The sequence below is a fragment of the Gasterosteus aculeatus genome, chromosome 7 (genome assembly GCF_964276395.1).
Source record: "Gasterosteus aculeatus chromosome 7, fGasAcu3.hap1.1, whole genome shotgun sequence".
NCBI lineage: Eukaryota > Metazoa > Chordata > Actinopteri > Perciformes > Gasterosteidae > Gasterosteus > Gasterosteus aculeatus.
The window spans coordinates 28,602,061-28,627,218 of NC_135694.1; the positions used below are offsets into that span (position 1 = coordinate 28,602,061).

The 25,158-nt window shown below is 46.2% G+C and overlaps 1 protein-coding gene across 8 annotated transcripts in view; it reads left to right on the forward strand.

The window, feature by feature from the left end:
• cadm1a (cell adhesion molecule 1a) overlaps window positions 1-25,158 on the forward strand; it is a 253,887-nt gene that overhangs the window by 197,303 nt on the left and 31,426 nt on the right. For all 8 annotated transcript variants that reach the window (XM_040182724.2, XM_078106837.1, XM_078106838.1 and 5 more), the window contains 6 exons: window positions 484-630; window positions 9,659-9,811; window positions 10,495-10,632; window positions 17,170-17,328; window positions 21,010-21,106; window positions 23,129-23,301. In XM_040182724.2, coding sequence (XP_040038658.1) covers window positions 484-630; window positions 9,659-9,811; window positions 10,495-10,632; window positions 17,170-17,328; window positions 21,010-21,106; window positions 23,129-23,301 — 867 coding nt within the window. The remainder of the gene's footprint in view (window positions 1-483; window positions 631-9,658; window positions 9,812-10,494; window positions 10,633-17,169; window positions 17,329-21,009; window positions 21,107-23,128; window positions 23,302-25,158) is intronic.

Genomic DNA, 25,158 nt, shown 5'->3' on the forward strand with positions numbered 1-25,158 from the left:
AAAAATGTAAAAAAACTAACAACTAACTGACTCAAGAGCATTGCTCGGAGCATGTGACAGCAATTCTTATCAATTTTTTACGGTCGGGATCAGGTAAAATGACTTTGTTCATAGTAGGCAAAGCATGGCTGTCACTGATAACGCCGGCTCTGCTCCGCTCGATGAGCCAACATGCGCATACCAGCAACCAGCGAGCTACGAGGCTAAATGGAATTTGGCGCCAGGGGAAAAATGTCTTCTTCAAAAGGATCCGTCCTCACTCTGTAGGTTTCCACTGTGCTTTCTTTTAATCCCACGTGTGCTATTCATTTCTGTTACCCCTCCTTTCCCCCGACGGTCATTGTCACCATGTGCCTTAAATAGATGTACATGCATGTTGCATGATGTAGCGTGGGCATCTGGAAGAAAGGCTCCGCGGCTTTGCCTATCCTCCTTTGCACTTGTTGTAATCGCCGCGTTGCTGTCTCTCTCTTTCGCTCGCAGTGGTGAGTCTGAACCTGGTGACGGACAACGTGTCGGTGGTGGAGGGCGAGATGGCCATCATCAGCTGTCGGGTGAAGAACAACGACGACTCTGTTATCCAGCTGCTCAACCCCAACCGGCAGACCATCTACTTCAGAGACGTGAGACGTGAGTGTCCGCTGCGCCCGAGCAACAGCCATCAAACGCGCGTGATTCATTCCCGAGCCGTCGCTAATGGAGCCGCTTTTCATTTGGACCATTTCCTCCAACTGAGAGACAACACGTGACACCACACCACGTCGCTGTTACGTGTTTGCCGTTGTTTGGTAGTTTCATGGCGCGTTTAAAACGTAATGTAAGTATACATGCTGGCTGTTAAGGCTTAGCTCTGATGAACGGATGGCTAATGATGTTGTGGTGCGTCCGAGGCCTTCTCAAGTCAGGAGATGTTTCTCCAGGGATCGTTTCATGCTGACCTCACATCACACAACTGGCCACGTGACTTCAGACGATGTACAGTCAGAGTGTATTTACGGACCACTCAGTACGTCTATCTACCTTCATGATGATTCATGCAGAACACGGGGGGCACGAGGTTTCCGTTGCATAAGACAAACAGAAAGATAACAAAGTGGCGCTCTTGAAGGACTGCACGTTGACCATAAGGTTCGCCCCACGTTGTCCTTCCATCAAACATCCCAGATTGTTCTCTGGCACCAGACATGCAGTTCGGTTGTAGCTGTTTAGGGAGGCGTCGTAGATCATCCCTGGGGTTATTATGGGGCTGCCAGAGGATGGAGTAGGCTGTGGCTGGTAGTAGTACACTGTCTGCTCGCAAGTGAGAAATCATTCAGCCCGGCCGTGTCTTTACGTGACGGATATGGAATGTGTTTAATTATAGTCTCCCGGTTTGATGCCATCAGATGACACGGAAATCAATCCCACGGAGGCGTTTATTTATGTCACTTCCACTGGTTCGTTTTGCAGCCAGTCATAAAATTAGACAGACATTTGACATACGATTTGCATTTGCTAAAAATTGAGTCCAGCCACAGTTTGACGACAAAGCTGATGAATTGTGTAGTTTAACCAAAATCGTGTGAATGAGGCCTGCAGTAAAGCTGCAAAGCGTTGATTCATTTCATTTCTCGCGTTGCTTGCACTTCTTTCGTGGCGCTGCATTAAGTTTGACCCACATGTCGGCTGTAGGATTAATGCAGAACGAGGTTAATTCTGTCTCCCGAACGTGGTGCGCTCTCGGCGTGTCTGCTCCAGTAAAAGCCGCTCATATCCCTAAACATTTAATGACCTGTTGTGTTTATTCTTATCCTGCCCAATTATAATGTCACATCTCTAATTAGCCGCATTCAGCCGGACATGCTCGCTGCTGTCGTGACACGTCTCGGGGTTTTTTAATTATGTTTTTTGAGCCGACAAGTTTAGAATATTGAGAATAAATTATATGTCCCGTCTCTGGTGCCCTATAACAGCAGTATTATGTTACATGATTAAATAAAATGAAAAGATTAGCACTCATTTCTTTTGCACAAACCACACGATCGTGTTTCTATGTGTTCACCATGTAAGATAAGATATTCCTTTATTAGTCCCACAATGGGGAAATTCACACATTGCGTGCCCATATTTGGAGTCTAATGTATTTCGTGTTCCTTTAAGAACTCGCATGGTGCCAGAAAGATGCAGATTTTAACCCCATAACGGAATAATTATTCCTAGTATCACACTTCTGGAGAAATGATATTTCGATGAAATGAGGCCGTGTTGGATTGAGCACAGTTCCTGTCACTTAAGTGGCTCTGTTAACATTCACCCCGACTTTTGCAATAAGTCTTCACGCCTCCTGGATTAGTAAACAAATGACGATGAAATTAATGAACAGAATGAACAGAATAAACTTGTGAACGTAATTCAGACGCCAATTATGTTTCCTCCATAATATATTGGCAGATCAAAACAGGAAGTGTTCTCTGTAGACATTTCACACATTATTGAATAGAGTGATTTTGAGCAGAATATTTCTCTATTGGAAGATTTCTGAGCCTGGTATTGTTTTTACTTTGGAGCATGAGCTTTAAAATGTACAATTATTGTTGCAATCAATTGTAGAAAAACTCCAGCAGTGCTGCTTGAAAACAGCTGCAAGGTAAACATATCAAGTGAGGATGGGATTCTATTCTTCACCGCTGCTGTGGAGTTTGTTTGTTTGTTTTTAGATACGTTATCTGTCTCAGCCACTGGTCCTCTCCCTGCCCTCTGAGCCTGACGCACAGCAGCCGTGTGTGTGTGTGTGTGTGTGTGTGTCGCATCCGACTCCCACACAAGATGCATCTGATCAAGTGAGCAGGGAAGGAAACGCTCTGCGCTTTATTTAAAATGAGAAAATACATTGTTATGATCCTGCGTTGTTTCCACTTCAGAGTAAATGAATCCAACTTAAATTCTGACTTTTGGATCCCTGAGTTTGTTTCAAAATGTGCATTGATCAGTTTACAGATGGACGATAGAACCAATCATCCACGTTTCATTTGCAAGTCCCCCAAAAATGTTTCATTCCTTTTGACGTAACGATCACAGTTTTCAGTAACGCCACTGCTGCATTTAATTCATGTATTTCTATATATGTTCATCAGCTGCCTGTTCAATGCCGTATCCATCCCACACTGCACATGCCAAGCGGCTGTCTGTTTTCTCCACCACTTAGTACCTCTTTCAACCATATTTTACCTGTTTATTCAGCTGAAAATAGACTTCAGCTGCGTGCACAGAATGAACACAGCCTCACACAGACAGTTCCCATTCAGATCCATAGGAGACTTTCCGCCCCCCGGCGGGGGGGGGTTGAGCGTGGAGAAGGGCCTGACACTCACCCCCCCCCCCCCCTCTCCTTAGACATGTTCGCCGCCTAACAAACACACCCTCTACGCATTATACAAGGGCACACTCGCGGAATGCTCCGTGCTTATGCTAAACCGAGCTGGCTATTTATCCGCTGAGCCGCAGTTGGCCGACTCCCACAAGCTGGCTGTCAAGGACGAGGTGTTTTTTCCCTTTGATGGGGAGGGCGGCGGGGGGGGACGGGGGGGACGGGGGCTTCTTGATCTCCAGTGATCCCTCCCAGGCATCTTCGGCGCAGCTGCACTGCTTCATTATGACACGGCATCCACCAAGGCAGCCTCCAAACAACATTGTCCCTTTCAAAATATCACACCTGCCATCTCGCGCCGAATCGGCCGCGGCGCGTGAGTGCGAGCCGGAGAGCAGGAGAGGCCAGAGACACAAAGAATAAACCTCAATACCGTTCATCTCCACCTGAGTGTATGTCCTACACATTTCCCTTTACTTCTTCGCCCCCGACTGAAAAGAGGGGTGAGAACATGGAGAGCAGCAGTGAACTTCTGTGACAAGGACGACTAATGGCGCTTTAATATGCGTTGTTGTTATCACTATTTTTAGCAAGCAGATTATGCACAGATGGGGATGTTTGGGAGACACGGTGCGCTGTTTAACATGTGAAGACTGCTGCCAGAGGTAGTAAACAGCCAGCTGTAATGCTGGAGCTCTAACCGCCATATGTTGTTTATTCTCATCCCATGTAAGACGCACTCCTTCTGCTGCTAATGTGCTGTCCCTGAGATGACCTATGGTAGTCCTGTTGCATGGCTTTTACTATCAATACAAACATTATAGAGCGGGAGGGGGGGGGGCAGTCATAAATGTTAATAACGAGGGCGGGGTAATTGGATTACCAAATATCCGTACATGGAGATTTGAGCAGCCTTCAGCTCAACAACCAGCAGTTGGGAGCAGCGACACGCACACACGTCGGAGGAGGGGAAGATCACAGCTTCTGGAGCAGTGGGTGATCTGTCCACAGAAGGCCAGCGAGGATCAGGGGAACAGGCTGCGTGTGAAAAACAGCTTGATAGCAGGACGAAGCGCCGCGTTCTGAGGGATAAGTTTACAGTTTTGGGGCGAAAGCATTAACGAAAGGCTTTTGCATCTCTTTGTTGAACAGCTTTCCCACGTGAAGGTCAAACATCAACGCGTTTTTGTCCACATAGTTTAAGGTCAATCTGATATTGATTCTGGGCTTTATTTTGTGCAGCATCCATTTGCTCGTGTGAAGAGTCAGAGGAGATGGTCTAACCTTTAATTTTGGCATTTTTAACGGAAGGGCATCTCATATGAACACAACTAGGACATTTTACCAAATTTAACAAGTGAGAAACACTGATCAGAAAGGAAATTGGGACTGATTTTCAATACAAACAGTAACACAATGCCTTAGATATAGAATATTTTAATGAATATACAGAAGAAGGACTTGACTGATGACGTCATCGTGAGACAGAGACTCCTGGATTCTAAAAACTCGCACAACGCCAGATGCTAAAAGAACTTGAGCGAGTACTTTGGTCCCCGTCAGCTGTGCCAAAGGGAGACACAAGCCGCTGCGTCCTAACGGCTGCTGAAGCGATGCCAAATGTTCCCGTACTTTGGGTCGAGGTGGCGTCTACACCGTCATTTGGAGGCCTGGACTTCACCTAGATTGTATGCAATTACCCCCCGGCCCACCGCGGCTCACCCATCCTGACACGCGGTGGAAAAAGAGAACGTTGATGTGCTCCTCTCAAAAAGCGGCGGCGGCGGCGGCGGCAGCCACTAATCACAATTGATTGCAGACACTTAGCCGAGGAACACTTATCCTCGGCCGCTCTCCTGATGGGATCCGTCCTCGGCCGAACCCGCAGAAGAAGAAATGATTCAAATGAAATGCAGAGAAGTGCAGAAAGAATGAAGATGAATCCAGAAAGGAAGGGGTGAGAGGGGGGGGCGAGCAAGATGAGTATAAAATCACGCAGTCAGCACAGGTGAAATAGAGGCGAAAGAGCTATTAGAGAATGTATTGATCCCAATTCGCTTATGTGTCTTGTAGTTTATTTTCACCAGAAGACTCGTCCACTCTGAATTTATCTCCACTGCTACGTTTCGACGATGAGATCATGGCAGCTTGATGGATTTTATTCGATATGACTTGCAAACATGGAATATGTATTTATCCCCACTCAGGGTGACAACGCAGGCCGCGCCACAAGACAGCAGTGGATTCAATGTTGAGCGGCTTCTAATGCATCAGCCAGCTGTCGCCGCCACCATTTGAGTCAACGGCGATTTGTGACCTGGATACTTTGCCCTTTTTCATCTAAATGCTTTTAATGATTCCTAATAAATACCCAATTCACTCATTAATCAGCAGACTGAGCAGAAACGCTCAGTGCCGTTTGTTATCTGGTCAAATAAAAACTCTTTTCTTCGGGTCTCAGGTGCGACTGTGAGGCTCCTCCTGCTCACATGTCAAAGTGTCCTTGAGTAAGACACTGAAACTCAAAATGGTCCCCGATGCGCTTTGCACGTCTGCTCTGCTGCCACATGGGTGTGTGTTTGGGACAGTGTGTGTGTGTGTGTGTGTGTGTGTTGTTGTGGGTGAACCAGAGCCTTTGGAGGCCCTTTGTCCTTCTCAAGTTGGGCAGTGCTATCTATACCCGTCCCATTTACCATATAAGTGCTGCCTGGTAACAAGAGACTACGATCACAGGGGCTAATGACAACGCTAATGGGGTCTCGTTTTTTTTCAAACGCATTCCCAACGCGATAATCACAGTTATTGATCGTTGTCGTCATTGCTCCTCTCCGTACCGCCCGCTGAACTATGAGCGAACAATAAAGGACTGTTATTGTTTCTGAAGAAAAGCGCTGTGGCCGAGCCGGCTCGGGGAACCAGACCGGTGTCTCTGTGTTTCTTCTCAATGTCTCTTCTACCACAATGCCTTATTTAGGAGTGATACATAAGAGGATTATGAAATGTTTTTCTGGTAAAAAATGGATTGCATCTGATTGGGGAGGATTGTGGGGAGTTGATTGAAGAAGGGCTTCTGGCAGAGGCACGGTGTTATGTCATCTTCGTACTGTGCCGAATACAGAAATAGGACTGTTACTTGTAACACTGCAGCATATTTAAAACATGTTGCTATTGACTAATGGAAACCTCCACATACGTCTCTGATTCGGTCAACAACCCAACTGCCGTCGAGACCGTCGACAGCTGCTCCCACAGGTGGATGTAAACAGAGGTTCCTGAATCTTTCAGACCCGACACCACTTTACACCAAAGGACATCTCCAACTGCGAGCTGCTGTTTGTTGCATTGAAAGGTTCGCCTGACTCCCGACAACATCTGATGTATCGGAGGCAGAAAAAGATCTTTATCGACGTTCCAGAGCCAAACAAACGAAGCCTCCGTGCTCTGGGCGAAGGGAGGGCCAAAGGGGGCGGGGCTAACAGCAGCCTTAATGGAAGGGTTGTGGCGTCCGAAGCACTTCGGTGGTTAAATGTTACGGTTCGCCTTCCATCTCTTCTTTTAGGTTGTGCTGGCTGGCGTGGACCCAACAGACCTGAGCCTCACTCAACATCCAGGGGATGTTTTCAAAGAAAAAGGGGTGAAACATACTGAAGCATAACCCGAGAGAAAATTTAAAGAGAAAAAAGAGAAAATTCTTATTCTAAATTTGGGACAAATATTTTTATTTAATAATTTATCCATATACCTTCACTTGCTTATTACCTGAAACATAAATATTATTTTCCGACTGAAAAATCGATGCTGACCATTTATTATGTCCGTCTTATGGTCACATGCTGCTTTGGGGAAACTGCTGCCTTCTTTTTAATGTAAAACGGATTTACCTTTTATCCTTTTGCCTCCATTCAGATCTGAAAATGACCATTTATCAATTTAAGACAGAACTTCCAATATTGAGATTCTTCCACTGCTGCCAATAACCTTTACTCGATCTCCAGCAGCACAAAGTATGAGTACTTTTCCCTCGGGAGCAGCTCTGACTCTGAAAACAGCTTGATGTTTACTAAAGTGCGTCTGTATACTGCCGCATTAGTATTTTTTAATCTGCCACTATTTCATTCAATTAAATCATTATGAGTAGAGTCTGACCTCCCGTTTTAATGAGGGCTCACAAGGCCTTTGAATGAGCTCCCCTAATTAGGGGCGTATTATTCATGTGACACAATAAGGGCTTCATTGTTCCTGGATAAAAGAATGTAATCGCTTCACTAATGGAAACCAACCATTTCATGTTCCTGCCTTCGCATGAGACATGAACTCCTCGCGTGCCGCGTTCTCAGCTCGCTAGGTCTCACTTTTTTCTGTTTGGGCAATTATCAAACAATGCTACTCGACCGCGCGAGTCGTTTCCCGCCATGTTTATTTGCGATGGACACGCCGTACACGGGGATCGCTTCATTCTGCACGTCTCACTCAAACATACACGCGGGCGTCTTTGCCAACGTCTGCGCCGGCACGCACGCCGGCCGCCCGTCTCAAGAGCGCGAGCGTGACTCGAAATGTTTTAGGTTTCAAGTCTTATTTCCTTCGACGGCGCACATGTTAATGGGAGTTTCATACAGAGATAACGGAGTCAGTCAGACACGTACTCGCTTACATGCACACGCACTCGTCCAAAGGCCTGTGGTGGTCCTTAATAAAAAAAGTCTCACCTCCAGTTCACAGTGTTTTTTTAATGCACAAATGAATTTGTGGTAATTAGTTGTGTTATTTCTCTCTGGCCGTCTCTCTCCTTTGTCATCATTCTTTCATCTGTATCACACGTCGAAGGCAAATGAACCCTGGCGACGCATCAGCATCACCTTCCTCCTGTCCGTCATCTGTGACATCACAACGCAGCCGGGCATCAAAATCTGTTTTAACATCTCGTGGGTCTGAACTTTCCGTGTTTAATGCTTCGAGCTTTAAGAAAAAGGGAAAAACCGAACGCACAGATGCGTGTAAGGAGCTCGCAGTTGCCGTCAATCAAATCAGAATGGATCAGCACATCAAAGGGGGGGATGGAGACGGGTCGGCTCTCATCTTACAACACGTTGTCGTGCTCCATTACAGCTCATACTCAGGTAGATGGGAAAACAAGGTGAGGCGCGATGAAAGCAAGCAAGCTCGCCTTTTAAAAGAGAAGAAGAAGAAAAAAAGGAACCAACCTCATGTTGTAATCGCGCTGTTATTGTGTGTTTAAATTAGCAGCTATAAAAATGACTTCCTCAGTCCCTTTTTTATATGGCGAATCATTTCGGTGCTACGTAGAATCTCAATATGTAGTGACATATTGATGACAAGAAATATTTTTCATTTTCTACATTAGATTAATACAGCAGTTCAAGACAATTAATCTGCATATAAATCAGGAAAGGAAAATAAATTGTTAGTTGCAGGCCTAGATTAAACTTTCTTTGCCTTGTTGATTTTATATTCATGGAACCAAAGTGGTAAAATAACCGTTCTTCATATCAAAACGATCACAGGGCCGTTTCAACACCATTCAGGTCAGATTAACAAAAGATGACTCCTCCAGAAGCGCTTTAGCAGACTTTTGTTTTTAAATAATCAAACCAAAGACGTACAAGGCTCATAGACACTCGTAGGTCAAAGGTTACAATGTCGTTACCTTTCTTACCGTTCCTAAAAAGTCCCTCTCATCACTCCCTTTCGCAGCAGAGAGAACGGCACACGTGTTGATTTAAAGTCTTATAGGCAGGACGGACACGTCACTCGCCACTGAGAACTCAGGGGGGAAATGAAGACAACCAACCCCCCCCCCCAAAAAAAAATCACAACGGAGGCAGAATGATGGAAAGTCTAATGAAATGGCAATTCAGTCTGATTGCCAGGGTAGTAGTGGATGACGGAAGCAACGACATCAGTGAGTTATTCTGACCTCAATCCACTGAGCAAAAGCACCAAGAAATGGAAAACAAAGAGGCAGAAGCGGAGACGTCGCAGCATCACGGGGACGACGTCTGCGGGTCGCAGACCTCAAACAGCCAATCACAGCAAAGGGTTTGACGGCAAATGTTGACTTATGATGAGGTTCGGTTTGTCCCTTTGTGTTTGGCCGGCTAAAGTTGAGGGATCCTACATGAAAAAAAAGGGCTTCGGATCGTACACTTCATCTGGAAATGAGTCCAAATACTTCACAGATCGGACCAATGCGATTTCCTCCAGTCAAAAGGACTTTGGCTCTCACTGCTGTTTTACCGTGTGTTCGCCGTATTGAATTTTAAACAGCTCCGTTTGTTTCTCGCCCTCCAGCTCTGAAAGACGTCCGCTTTCAGCTGGTGAACTTCTCCGACAACGAGCTGCGGGTGTCGCTGTCTAACGTCTCGCTGTCGGACGAGGGTCGATATGTTTGCCAGCTCTACACGGACCCCCCGCAGGAGGCCTACGCTGACATCACCGTGCTAAGTACAACAGCAAAACACCCTCGCACACACACACACACACACACATTAAGTGTTGGGGGGGGAAAAAAGGCCTTTTTTAGTAACAATCAGACGGCGTTTGGAACGGAATAAACATGCATGTCATATGTGCTCGCTCGTTAAGTCACAATGTTGTGGTGCTTAAACTAGCTAATATACAGTAGCCAGATTGTATGAATGTAATGATGGAACAACACACACACAGCTGTTGTATTAACTTTATTATGTGCATAAATCTGCTGTAATGAAGTCTGAATGTTTATTGTAATATGCATGCAAGAAATGTAATGTATATTTAAATTAATATGGGTGGATTCCCTGTTAATAATAATTTTTTTAATCCATTACAAGATTCAGTACTTTCTGAGCCATGAATTATGAATATAACGTTTCCTCAACATGCTTTTTGTGGTTTATAATCTTATAGTTATGCACCGTCAGAAATATCAGTCCTGCTCTATAACAACATCAGATTATGGGCAAAACATATTATGAAGCCATCTTGAATGACTTGTGTGGTTACATATGCGGTCAAGCACCAGAATCCATCATCAACCACGTACCTTACTTCAGTAATCCAACATCAGGCCCCTCAAAGCTCCTCTCTCCTGGATCATGTAGTGGCCCCCCGTGTTTACAGAGTTTTGTTTGTGCGTCCCGTCGTAGTTCCCCCCGGTAACCCCATCATCGAGGCCCGGGATGAGGTGCTGAGCGAGGGCAATGAGACGGAGATGACCTGCACCGCCATGAGCAGTAAGCCTGCTGCCACCATCCGATGGATGAAGGGGGATAAAGAGCTCCCAGGTAGGTCGGCTCCCGCCGCACATCGGGACATTTCCTGTCTCAACACAATGAGGCCGGTATGCTGTGTGGCCGCCGCCGCCGCCGCCACCGTTCCTTTCACGAATATTCACTCATCTGTCTACTTTTTTTGATTTGGGTAACAAAGAATACTTCTGTGCGACACCAACACGCGTTCCAAGAACCGGGGAAAAGAGGCAGAATGATGCGAATACGGTTTCCACCGTTTGTTTGTGTGGATTTAGAAAAAACAAAAAAACATGGTACATACATTCCATTCCACATAAGAGTGCGGAACTGTGTGTTTTCATAATCTTCTGATTATTAATCCTTCCACGTGTTAAACTCCCGCCACTTTAATGTAATTTCTCCCAAGAATTGACAATGCACCTGAAATAACCGGATCCTTCGCCGGTTAACTCCTCCTTTGTGAGTCTAACGAATCCGCTGAAATCAGAGCAGAATCCTTAAAGAACTCCTTAAGAAGACCACGGACCAGTGGGTTCCTACCTGGGAATATTAGGAATATTATCTGCAAGGCTATCACGGTTAAACTGAGCATTATGATGGAAGAAATCTAATCATGACTGCAACCAACATGGACCAAACTCAGCCGCTGTCGACACCAGGTGGGCTGCACCGTCTGCTGAGGGAGTAATGGCTTAACCAATAAGACCCAATGCCGCGAGGGGCCGCGCCACACAGCTGCTGGGACGCTCCGAGAGCCGAACCATTCCAGGGATCAACAAGTGTTTGAGATGGATCCCGGAGTCGACGCCAAACGGCGTGTTGCTGCCCACCGGTGGCTCGATGCCCTTTCTGAAGATTTCCTCTGTAAAGCAGGGAAGAAAACACATAAATCTGCCAACACAATTGTTAGTGTACCAACGTTACGCTTGTTTTTGTTGTGTTTCTGAAAACAATTCAGTGAAAATGATTTTTTTTTTGCGTTTTTACTTTGGTGCTCCTGTTGAATCCAGGATGCACACAAGCACACGTGGGTTCCCACATTCCTTCGCATGCACGTGTGCATTTTCCACGCCCTTGTGCAATGGGTATAAGCGGACAGTTTCTGGCGTCCCGCATGCGCTGCTCGCGTCGATGCCGTTGCGTTTGAACAGTTCCCATTTAGCCGGCGTGGGTGTGCAGTGGTGGCCACAGTCTGTTGGCACGGCGACAACCTCCAGGCCTTCATCAAAGGGAGCTGAGCTTTAGAAGTGTGAGCAGAGCTCAGGGGTGAACAGGCCTCCTGCCAGGCAGCTCCACCTTGCAGCCCGAGCGGCCAGCTTTGTAAAGACTTTGAAACAAAGGTCCTGATCAGAAGTTGCGTAAAAGGCCCCCGAGCAGCTTCCCCCTCACAGGGGAGCAGCTTTGACCTCCGTGGTCTGCTGAAATCTGAGAATGCTCCAATGTGCCATGGTCAGGGCTGCTCTTACACATAGCCGTTAACACCAGGAAAAAGTCTCAAAATGCTCTTACAATGCTGTGTTTCTGTTGACTAGTTTACTAAGTACTGAATAGCCTATGGTGATGCTGTGGGCACTATTCTTCGAAGCTCCTAAATGTAGCTTTTAAAAAGTTAACGTATCTTTCTTTTGCAAATGCCTTAATTATAGAAACTGTTTTAAACTGCATTTGGAGGATGTCATTTTCTTTTATGAATTCCCTCCGCAGGTGAAAAAGTGCTGCAGAAGAATTGCGGAAACACAGCATATCTAAAAGCCAGTCTGAACACACATAGCCTTTGCTAGTTAAACTATATTACTATATATTATATATTTTTTTTTAACAGCGTCTTTACTCTGCAGCTGTTACGCCCCTGTAAAAGAGGAAATATGACCAACGACACGGACACGATGCAGCTCAGTGTCGGCCATAGTTGTAATGAACATGAAAAGCATAATAACACATTTATACACTCAGTATCGCACTTAAACATGTTATTTTCCCTTTGCGGTAATGTCTTTTTAAGAGCTTATACAATTAAGACAAATACAATTCGATCAGTTATGGCTCCATATTACTCAAATGACCTGAAACAGCCTTTAATGTGAGTTACCAAAATATCAAATATGTTTGCAACATCGTAAAACAACGTGGGAAAATAACCTTGAAAAAAAAGACTCTTTCCTTTTCACATTAAACACTCTCTCTTTAGCTTATACGTTACTAACACTTTTACCTTTTCCTTATAATAACATCTACTCCCGCATGTTTCTTACAGTATTGAAACACATATATACATTGATCAACCTTAATACAACACTCGTTCTTACCTGTAAAAGAGGAAATATGACATACGACACGGACACGATGCAGCTCAGTGTCGGCCATAGTTGTAATGAACGACCGTACGCCACACGCTCCGTTCATAGGCAAAACGAGGCATTAGCAATCGCTCACAGATCGTCCCTGAATGAGGCATTAGCAATCAATCTAATTGCACTGATACCTAAACTTAAAGTGAAACTTAAACCACCGAACAATGAATCACTGATCTACAGACCATTAGTGCCTTTTAACTTTTACCTTTTTATGAACATTTTAAGTATATTTTACCTTATATTAACCCATTCAATGCAACAATAATACATCATTTTTATCATCCTTACACAGCCACCATCTGAAAGGAATCCTGCTGTTGCTCCGCTGGAAGTGAAAGAATAGACTCCTGATACCAGCAAAGAATGACTTAAATTATGTTTCGCTGTGGCTTCGTGCCTAGAAGACTTGTTTCCAATTAAACGTCCCCAGAATTTGACTTAACTACCTGGAGAGATAACCAGGCTCGCTTACTGTAAATATCATTTAAAGGTTGCAATTACCATACTTGTAAATCCAAACATCTCTCCTAATAAACGCAGGCCCATAATCTCACCTTTTCTTTTACTGTTATCACGTTGCTTGATTTATAAGTCATAAAGAGAGTGGGTTATTGCAGTGAAGGGTGTAGCTGTGGAGGTCATTCTCTTCTCTTTAATACAAAAGAACAGAAGCAGAGCCGGTAGGTGGAGCAAATTATTGACTAACAGGCGCCAGAACAGCCCAAAAAAAAAAAAAAAAAACCCACAATGTCGATCAATCACCCCACTCGTCCCCCGCAGGAAGACTCCACAAGTGGATGAAAGAATGTTTCTGTCAAAGAAAAGCGGTTGAAGTGAATGGACTGAACTTCACCCGACCCCTTTTTCTGCTCCACAAGAATGTGGTAAGACAATAAGGGTGAAAGGGGAGAGAGTAAGGCCACCCGAGGATGTCTGTTAAGGTCTACAGAACACTTAGTACCACCTGACCTTCCGCTGCCTGCTCTCTTAGTCCTCGACGCAGAATGACTGGAGCTTTCACTAATTCGATTTTAATGCACACACAGAGCTTTTATATCTGTGTTCTGTTGAAGTCACATCATCGCCAACTCCTTGATAGTTTTACAGCATTAAAGATAAAAACCAAGGCGTCGCGCATTAACTGCATAAGTCCATTGCCACTTTCCTTTTTTCCTGGTCATAGCTGAGCTCTGCAAACAGTCACTGTGTTGCCAAGTCTCCCCCCCCCCCCCCCCCCCTTTTTCTCTGAGGCTTAATGCATATGCCGCTTTGTGGGTTTGCCTTACGTCAAGGCTAAAGGGCGATCCACATACTGCCGCGTCATGTGATTGTCGCCACGCGTGGTATCTGGGGAGGATCCTCCAGCAGCAATCTGCATAGACGTTGCATGATGCCTCCGCAGAGTGGGCTTCAGTAGGACACCGTCGGTGGGGCTGTGTGGATGCATGGAGCGTGTTTCCCTTAAGAGCTACATTGTTTCTTCCCGAACACATTTGATGGAGTTAGCTCCGGTGTCCCTGTCTCTGGATAACTGTCCCCGCGGCCGCCCTCCGGGCCGGGGGGGGGGTTCGCTTGTGTTGTCTATTCGTGTTGTGGAGCTAAAGGGTGCCATGTGGTCATGTGATGACACCTCCACCCAGACTGATTTCAGTCTCCTTCATAGTTCCATGACAGCAGTGTGCAGAGGCATTTGTCATCTCGGGGTGATATGCTTCCTATGCAAATGGAACCAGTCATCGTTGATGGTAAAGGGTGAGAAGGCGCTGCAAGAATTAAGACTTCTCTCAACCACATTCCCCTTTATGGCACCATTTGTTATTTTTACATGTCTTCCACAGTAAGCAGTCCCAAACCCACCGACACTTTTACAATAAATTCCTTAGGTGTAAAGAAAGCGATCCAGAGACGGGACTTGAATGGAGACGTCTCCTCACCGCTGTTCCATGCATATCAAAAGACATTTTGATTTGAGCAGGCCCCGTCACGTTCTCGTTTCAGGTGCTTTCACTTTCATCTGAAGCCTCTCGTGGTATTTATTCACTCCTTTACAACAGGCGCATCACACGGCGCTGCTTCCCCATCAGGCTGTCACCGCGGTGACGACGCTGCAGCACAGGAGCGGATAGGATGTGTGCATATTTTGCAGCTGAAATGCAAAAGGATTGATGCAACTACTCACATTAAGAGCAATTTTCTCTCTGTAGCATATTTTCTAGGCAGCCTCTTTTTCCTTTCCTTTGCTTGTTTTATTGACGCGACACAAACACACACGTGTGCAACAGACTGTTGGGAAGTAGGACAAAGGGGCACATACAATCAATCTGTGTTTGTGGCTCCGCAGTGAAGCGCTGTCTCCAGCTCCCCCTCTTCTTTTGCATGGGCGCGATGAGGTATCCTCTTCATTCCATACTGTCTGTGTGATATCACAGAGCAGCCGGAGGGGGGGGGGGTTACTTTGCGGGCTTCAGAGCTGCGCCAAAGGTGGCCACGCAATAAATCTGGCTCCTTAAAACCTAATGAGTGATTCACAGTCGCACAGCAGCCGCTGACAGCAGGCAATTGTTAGCTGATTCACCTTCTCTGACCATCCTCAAGGACGCCCTCCTTATTTCCACTTTCCATATTGTGTGAGGTCAGCGAAAGGAAGACGTTTCAGCCACACAATGGCCGTGTTTATCAGCATTTTGCCTCGCAGCCGTGAAGGTTTCAGTTTTGTTATTTTCCCAAGTAAAACGTAGCAGTCGGACCCTTCTAACTAAACTAGTTTTTTTTTTACATAGTGCTCCCAGAGGAACCAAGGCTGCATGAAAAAAAAACAGTTTTTGCAAGTTCCGAAGAAAACACCAAATATGAGCCTTTGGTAATATTTTTATTAAGCAATAAGGTACGAAAGGCTGTACTTTATCGTCCAATAATGTAAAAGTTTGAGGGTGTTGTTGGCCAACCCTTCAACTGTTATAAAGCATAAAGATAAAGTACTGCCTCAAGTACCTTATTGCTTTTATAATACGGTTTTCAGAAAAATTATGAATAGTAAGTAAGTAGCTGCCTTTCAGCACAAAATAGTATAGCCTACGTTGTGTATCGCATTTCAGTAGCTTAGAGGAAATAGTCCCTGTGCGTGTGGCTAAACAGGGAAGCAGCGCTGGGAACGTTGCGTTTGTTAGCCTAGCGCCAGAAGTTGCTTGATGATTAGCTAGGAGATCGACATTCGTTTGTGCGTTGTCTGAAATCCCCGGTCTCCTTGCAAGATCTCGCACCATCTCATTCACTCACATCACTCATGACGGCCCACCTTGATGGTTCGGTTGCAAAAAGCCCGCATTGCATTGAAACCGGTTATTTGCGGCGTTTCCTGTCTTTTTTCGCCACCGAGCTAAAAAACTGAAACGTCAACTAACGGAAGAAAAAAATCTAACCATTACTTTGGGTGCGCGCTGATATGGAACGCTTGGTACTGTACACATCATCGCTCTATAAAGTACACCCTTTGACTCAATCTCAACCAGTCGGAATCTACCTGTGTTATTAATTATTATAAAATAATAACGGCATGCCAACTTTATTCATATGTTCTAGCGTGATATGATCATGATATGATGGTGGTGATCCCAGTCGCCTCATTGGTTCAAATCCTCCAGCTGGAAACTGACTGTGTGAACTCATAGAGGTACAATTGATTGGAGCGCCTGAATTGCCTGTAGGCGTTAATGGTGGTTTGTTCATATTCGTCAATCTTTCACATAGTGAAAACCCGTCACCCATTGTGAGCTGGGATGAGCGCCAAACCCCTGCAGCCCTGCAAAGGACGAGTGGCTATGGGTGGATAGAGATGAGTGTAATGTTTGTACAACTGCCTCCATCTTTTGCAACCTTTGAGTTTTTTAGCACCAGCGTGCCGTAACGCCGCGGTGGCTTGAGCACATCGAGCTTCTCGAGGAAGGCCCGCTGTATTTAGCTGAAAAATAATTGCATGTTCCTTTTCTGTTAATTGCTCCCCTTGAATGTCATAATTGTCATGACATTAAACTGGACTGTCAAACAACAATGGTTAAAAGCAAATGAGCTTTCAGCTCCCGACACTTTCCCTGCACCCTGTTCTTTAAATAACTGTGCAGGCTCCACAATGAGACGCTCGTTCTTATTTCAACTGCGGCCTAAAACGCACACGTGTCGCGGTGTTAAAGTCAGCTTGTTTTTTTGACGTCTCCACCAGGCAAGCCCAAGGTGGAGCTGACCTACGACAAGATGTACACGGTCACCAGCCGGCTGAAGTTCACCGTCAGCAAGGAGGATGATGGTGTCCCAGTGGCTTGCATCGTCGACCACCCTGCGGTGAAGGATTTCCAAGCACAGAAGTACCTGGAGGTTCAGTGTAAGTACTTCTGGTCAGTAATAACTACAAAAATCTGCATGGATATGTTAAGCTATAATATGCTTGAAAGAGTTTTTCAAGTGTCTAATCAGCTTGGACTAAAAATATGGAGAATAGGGTTGCACACTAATTAATTCGCATAAATTTGCTACTTCTTCCTAAACTGAAAATCTTGTGACATGTGCGGCAGTGTCACGGAGGGGAAATTATCTCGTCGCATAGGTTATAATGAATAAAAGGGTAAAATTGGTCTATTGGACTCTAGATTCTTCCATCTCAACTAATTAAATGACAAACTTTTTCCACCCACCGAAACTTCTTCCATCTCGTTAAAGGGAAACTGAGTGTGAACAATGAAAAGGGGATTCAAACATCTTCCATAGAAATATACTAAAGTACGGCATCAGGTTACTGTGCATCTTTGTAAACGGGAGACTTGTGATCACCCACAGAACCCATTTCCTTATTTCACTCACATGTCTCAGAGGTCGAGCGACCCTCGAGAATATGGCCGAGCAGCGCTTTTGATTACGTGACCCTGAGGACGGTAAATTTGGCCGAGCTCAACGGCGTCAGCAAGGAGTGCGTGAGGTTAATTGAGGTCAGAGGTCATGTTTTTATTGCTACAATTGTTTCATTCGGCATCAGAAAAGCATCGCGGATGACTATTTGAAAAAGAGGTTACATGAAAGGTATTCGATAACGGCCTCCCCATGAGGTGGGAAATAAATCTAAACTGACTACTCAGCCACGTGACAAGTCAAACGCAATGCCTTAGTAAAGTGGCGTTCTAGATCTTTTCTGTGATGCAAAATAATAAAATGTATGTGTATTATGCCGCTGTGACCTCACGGCTTTGGCCTCTGTCGTGTCCTAGCGTTCTTTTTTTGTGGGCCCCCCCCCCACACCTACTGAAATGAATGAATTAATGAATGGTGTTAAAAGTAGTAACAATAGGAGACGGACCTCTTTACACTGCACTGATTCAGACGGGATTATTCGCTTCGTAGGTTGATGTGTTTTTAATGTCGTGTTCTAAATGCTTCGAGCTGTCTAAGGATTCCCCATCTCCATTTGCCTTGTAATTAGTCCCGAATTACATGTACCTTTCCACAAACCTTTTAAGAACCCAGTTACCTATACTTTCCCTTCTATAAAATTATAAACAACGGGGTCCGTAAATTGAAGCTCACTTTTGCTGTCACACACTGTGTTTGTTTACTGATTATACAGATAGAAGAAGTGATTTACATTACAATCACTCACTGTGTGGGCAATTTGTGAGAGGAATGGAGCGCATTGTGTAGCGCAGAAACAACAGAAAGGCCACTGTCAGGGGAAAGCATAATTAAATAAGCCTCTAATGTTTGTGTATAGGCAAAGAAAACTGTTTTGCTCCGTTGCGGGTTGGTTTTCCCTTAAGGTCAGAGATGGATATTGTCTTCCCGAGAGCTTGTGAGGTGAGGAAAACAATAAAGCAAATAATTCAGTTAGCATAATGATATTGGCCTTAGTGCATACTGTAAATCTTACTTGATTTCCACCAAAGTGGCAGTATCCAGATCCGGCTGTGCAGTGTGTGTGTGTGTGTGTGTTTTTTCCATCAAGCAGAGACGAGAAAGCTCCGACATAACGACTTGAGGCTTTCAAAACAACTTACAGAAGCCTAGCGTCCTTCGTGTTTACCGCTCCGAGATGACAAGGTCAGAGGACGTTGCGATCGGAGAAAAAAAAACAAGGCTGCAAGACGCCGCGTTGCGTCTGCAGTGGAAACACAACCAAAGGGTTGCCGTTTAAATGGCGCACGCCCACCGAGCAGAAGACTTGGCTTTTGGCCCATCGGCTGTCCATCACCACGACTGAAAGTCGGCCGCTGACAGGGTGTGATTTGGACAGATGGATGGCCAGGCCAAGTGTTGTTTGCGGCGGAGAAGGTCGGACGGCGGTGTGAGACTTAACAGCCGGCTTTGAAATCATAACTCAGGCCCTCTGCCTGCAGGCTGATTAAAAACACCAGTAGCGAGCGGCGCATTTAGGCTGTAAAATGGGCAAAAGAACAATCAGAAAAGTCTAATCACACCATTGTAACTCTGCAATCAGTCTGTAGTGAGATGACTCGGGTATTTATCTGGAGCATCTGATCTGTAGGAGTAACAAAATAACCTTGTGTTGTAAACAAGATAAGGCGTAATGTGCTGAAAGCATTCAAGTGTGATCTCCAGGTTAATTAAGCTATTGATATTTTACCCGAAAAAATGTTGGCCGTTATTTCAGACGGCTTCTTGCTACTGTGGAGCCCTCAGTGACAATAAAGTAAGAAAGTCACTGTTCACAGATCACAGTTTAGAAGAAAACGACACCACCTGGAGATTGAGACACGATGAAGTGAACCAAACAAGACGTCTCCCGTCACCTGGAGTTGGAGCAGGACCTTTGTTGCCCACGTTTCCTCTCAGCCTTAACGCTCGCTGCACGGGTACACTCGACTCAATCCCTAGATTGAATAAAACATTTTCATTTTCCTCCAGAATAAAAAGATCACCTCTCACACGGAGATGAGGAAAAGCTTTGATAACACCAGCAACAGTCACGGGAGTGTGTCGCGGTAGAAACGCCGCGGCAGCACACGGAGGCAGAGAACAGCGCTGACGATCAGAACAACACCCTGAGCCGCTTCTTTGCAGCTGCCGCAGATCCTCGACATGTGGCAACTCCGTCGGCCAGAGTCTGCAGACGTGCGCGCGGTCTTCTACTCAATGCTACGCTATGAGTAGCCCCGACGCGAGTGTTGACGCGAGGGAGGAGTGGGTGCGTTGGATCGGTCGCTTTATGTCGATTCAAACTCTGTATATTTGCAATTTACCTCGTTCATTCCAAAACTGCTGCGGCAGGTCGTAGTTGTTGTTTTTCTGCCTTATTCTTGTGTTTTTGTTTGTGCTGATGGAAAAACACAAAAACACATGTAAATGTTGTGTTCTTTCTACAAATGTCTATAAATGGTTATGGAAATGATCACATCAATGGCCAACCATTTCTTCATGACATATGTTTCAGTTTCATGAGGTTTTTTGTTGCAAGGATCACAGTGTATTATTTTCTTTAATGCATTATGCTGCGATTAATTAAGTAAATCTATGGGAGAACCACACAAACCTGTGAGTGACCAATCATTGTGCAGGATATGTTACATTAATATGTGCATGATACGTTGGGCGTGATGTTATCAGCTGGGTAATAACACGAGGCGTCGGGCTAGAGCGTCTTTGTCGTACACCCCGGTGAATGTGATTGGACGCTGTTCGTCAGCAGGCAGCCCGATGGAGAGTCTGAAGCCAATCAGCTAATGATTCACTCAACTGTGGCGCTCTGCCTGAACAACGGAGCCTAATGTCTCTCCTGATGGGAAATGAATCCTGCCTGTTTGCCTCGGCTCCTCTTTGGAGGAAACGAGCACAAAGTTTGATAATAGACGAGCTACCAGAAAAGACATCACGCCGCAGAGACCACATTTGTGGAAGACGGGCTCGTCTTATATTCATATCGTACGTTTCAATCCTTCCAACCTTAATGTTTATGAATCCCAATAATAAGATTACTGCAAAGAGGAATTAATGAGAAAGAACATTGTCTGCTACGTGGCCTCAGCCATCAATCACGTGTCTCCGTCTCCTTCCCTTTCAGACAAACCGGAGGTGAAGATCCTGGTCGAGTTCCCTCAGGGTCTCACCAGGGAAGGAGAGAACCTGGAACTGAATTGTCAGGCCAAAGGCAAACCCCAGTACGATACGCACGCACGCACACACACACACACACTCTCACAATTAACAGTGGGCCATTGATAGAGAAAAAGTGGCATGTCGAACTGGTTCAAACAAACGATTCAATTGTATTTCCCATCTTTGTCGAGCAAGAGTTTTGTACAAAAGGCCTTAATTTCCTGGACCAGATGCATCAGCGGTTGGATTCAGTAATTGAAGCAAATAAAAGCCCGGGCTGCTGATTTCTGTTATATGTACTAATGCAGGTAAATGTTGAAGGGAGGAGAACTTTACTCAGACAAAGGGGCCTGTAATTATGAAACACAGATGTTCTTCTACTGGCAGAAAGGGTCGTTGCTGATAGTGAGCGGAATGCGCGCTGAACATCTGAAAGGAGGGATTTTAGCAGCACAAAGGGCCGAGAAGGAAGGTTGAGTCACAAATGAACCTCCAGTGGCCTTCGTCGGTTGTGTGATATTTCCGGCATAAGAATCCGCAAGCTGCTGTTTGACACCCATTAGGTTGTTATTTCTCAAGCATCTGTAAACAAGGTTGTGTTTTGTTGAGACGGTATTTGCCTTTGGAGGCGTAATGGAATGCAAAAGAAGCCATTAGGGTCCCTGATGGGTGAGTGACGGAGGCAGTTCTCCGTGTCTCAGGCACGAGCCCGACTGTCCAAACATCGGCGCAAATGTGCTGTCGGCATCAGTCGTATTAGCTTGTTGACACGGTAGTTCAAATTTGAACGGGACAAACTGTTCATCAGATGAGGGCCGGAGCTGTGCGTATTTTCACCTCAAACGCTCATGTGACCAACGTGCAGGTGGTTTCAGTGAAGATCTATTCGCGTCCTTCGCTGGGGCCGGTCCTTTTTCTCATGCCTTCCCCCGGCTGTCGACGGCACTGGAGGCCTCCGCCATCCACCTGCACCCCTGAAGTTTTCACACTTGGCCCAGAGACAAGCTAACTACCCATATTCATTTTATAAAGATGAAAACACAATCAATACAGTGAGCCGGGAATTGGAAGTCATTTTCATTAGAGCCGCCGAGGGTTGTGCAGTCATTACCAGGCGATGGCACAGGGGGCCATTTGTATTCCAGACGCCTGCCCTTCTCCTCCGCTTGCAGCTCCATCTCACCTCTTTCGTCTATCTTTGTGAGAAGGGGAGGGAGTTCTCACTCTCCCCCCTTCTCACGACATCCTATCTATACTTCTTCTTCTTTTTTTTTTTAGGTCACGCCTCTCACCCCTTCTCATTTAAATGTTTACCGGTTATTTACATTTCATTTGGAGAGTAAAAGACGCACTCTCTCCCAGGCATCCCCCACCCTCCCCCCCCTCCTCCCCCCTTGCATATGGTTTGTTTGCTTTTGTTATTGAGCTCAAACACCCATTTCATATTTTCTTGTCATTTTTTTCCACATCATCTTCTTTCCCCCAGTCCTATTTGCTTTGCTCCCCTCTTCACTCCAGCTGTTTGCAAATGGAGGGAAACAAGTTAAAGCATCACAAAGCAACAAGAGAGACCCTCGGCGCGCGCGCTCGCGGGAAATAACGGTCGCTGGCAGCGGCCATTGGAAGGAGCAGGAAGCAAAATGGAGGCGTTTTGTCTTCTCTTTTCCCCTCTTCCCCCTCCGTGGCTCCGAGCTCATTGTCATGAAAATGGAATCTGTCACCGCGACAGAAACCTCAGTCAAGGTAGAGAACGGAACAAATGGCCACACTTGAGTGGCTGCCTCCTACACGGCAACGCGGCGCTACAAGTGTGAAACGCCGGCAATCTGAGAACAAAGCTGCTTTGCGGTTATTGTTGCTTTTAGCTGTGCACAACAGGCAGAATGTGCTTTTTGTAAGATACACTGTAAAGGACACATTTTTCATTTTCTTTCAAAGGTGCGAGAGAAAAGAATTCAGAAAGACTCGAAGGACGAACGCTTGTTCTTGATCAACGGGATGATCAGATAATCCGTCGCTTCCACTCTGTTTTCACCGTCTGCCACATCCACAAGATCCACCCGGTGCTCTGCTCTTCATTTCAGGCCACAGCGGGTGAACTGGGTGAAGGTGGACGACGACGTGCCGTCCCACGCCGTCATCACCGGAGGGGATCTTTACATCGAAAACCTAAACAAGTCCTACAACGGAACCTACCGCTGTGTGGCCTCCAACACGGTGGGGGAGTCTTTCGACGACTACATCCTCTACGTCTACGGTACGCAACACTGATCCTACGCCGCCTCGCTTTCTCTCTTCCTACCTGCAGCAGTGCACGTTTAACCCCTATTGGTCTGGATCGAGAAGTCCACTTGGATCCAGACCAGAAGACAACAAGAGAGAAATAAGATCAAGACCAACCTGTGTTGGTCTCTGATAACCATGCGAGCTCAATGTCATGATTACTCAAACTGGATTTCATTTCTTCTTCCCGCCGGCGCCCATAGCAACACACCAAGAGCAACACACTAAGAGCAACACACCACGAGCAACACACCAAGAGCAACACACCAAGAGCAACACACCACAAGCAACACACCAAGAGCAACACACTCAGAGCAACACACCACGAGCAACACACCAAGAGCAACACACCAAGAGCAACACACTAAGAGCAACACACCAAGAGCAACACACCAAGAGCAACACACCAAGAGCAACACACCAAGAGCAACACACCACGAGCAACACACCAAGAGCAACACACCACAGGCAACACACCACGAGCAACACACCGCGAGCAACACACCGCGAGCAACACACCGCGAGCAACACACTAAGAGCAACACACCACGAGCAACACACCACAAGCAACACACCAAGAGCAACACACCAAGAGCAACACACCAAGAGCAACACACCAAGAGCAACACACCGCGAGCAACACACCAAGAGCAACACACCAAGAGCAACACACCACGAGCAACACACCACGAGCAACACACCAAGAGCAACACACCAAGAGCAACACACCACGAGCAACACACCAAGAGCAACACACCAAGAGCAACACCCCACGAGCAACACCCCACGAGCAACACCCCACGAGCAACACCCCACGAGCAACACCCCACGAGCAACACACCACGAGCAACACACCACGAGCAACACACCACGAGCAACACACCACGAGCAACACACCAAGAGCAACACACCAAGAGCAACACACCAAGAGCAACACACCACGAGCAACACACCAAGAGCAACACACCAAGAGCAACACACCACAAGCAACACACCAAGAGCAACACACCAAGAGCAACACCCCACGAGCAACACCCCACGAGCAACACCCCACGAGCAACACACCACGAGCAACACACCACGAGCAACACACCAAGAGCAACACACCACGAGCAACACACCAAGAGCAACACACCACGAGCAACACACCACGAGCAACACACCACGAGCAACACACCACGAGCAACACACCACGAGCAACACACCAAGAGCAACACACCACAAGCAACACACCACAAGCAACACACCAAGAGCAACACCCCACGAGCAACACCCCAAGAGCAACACCCCACGAGCAACACCCCACGAGCAACACCCCACGAGCAACACCCCACGAGCAACACACCACGAGCAACACGCCACGAGCAACACACCACGAGCAACACACCACGAGCAACACACCACGAGCAACACACCACGAGCAACACACCACGACCAACACACCACGAGCAACACACCACGAGCAACACACCACGACCAACACACCACGACCAACACACCACGAGCAACACACCACGAGCAACACACCAAGAGCAACGCTGCGCCTTGACACGTTTTGAACACGCTGCTATTTTTTGATGCAGGAGAGAAGGTCATGTCCTCCGTGTTGTTCCTCTCTCTGCGTGGTTTGTGAAATATTTTAGACCAGAAGTAAAGTTTGCATTCCTCATTTCACATTTTGATGAAGATTTTATGGGAAATTGATCAGGTGATTTGTTTTTACAGCCAGATAAATTGCGAAAAGTGCCTCGAAATTACATTACATCACATTTCTCACGTGAAAAACAACATTTACAGAGTTTTTTTCCGAGTTGGTTAGTCAAACATCTCT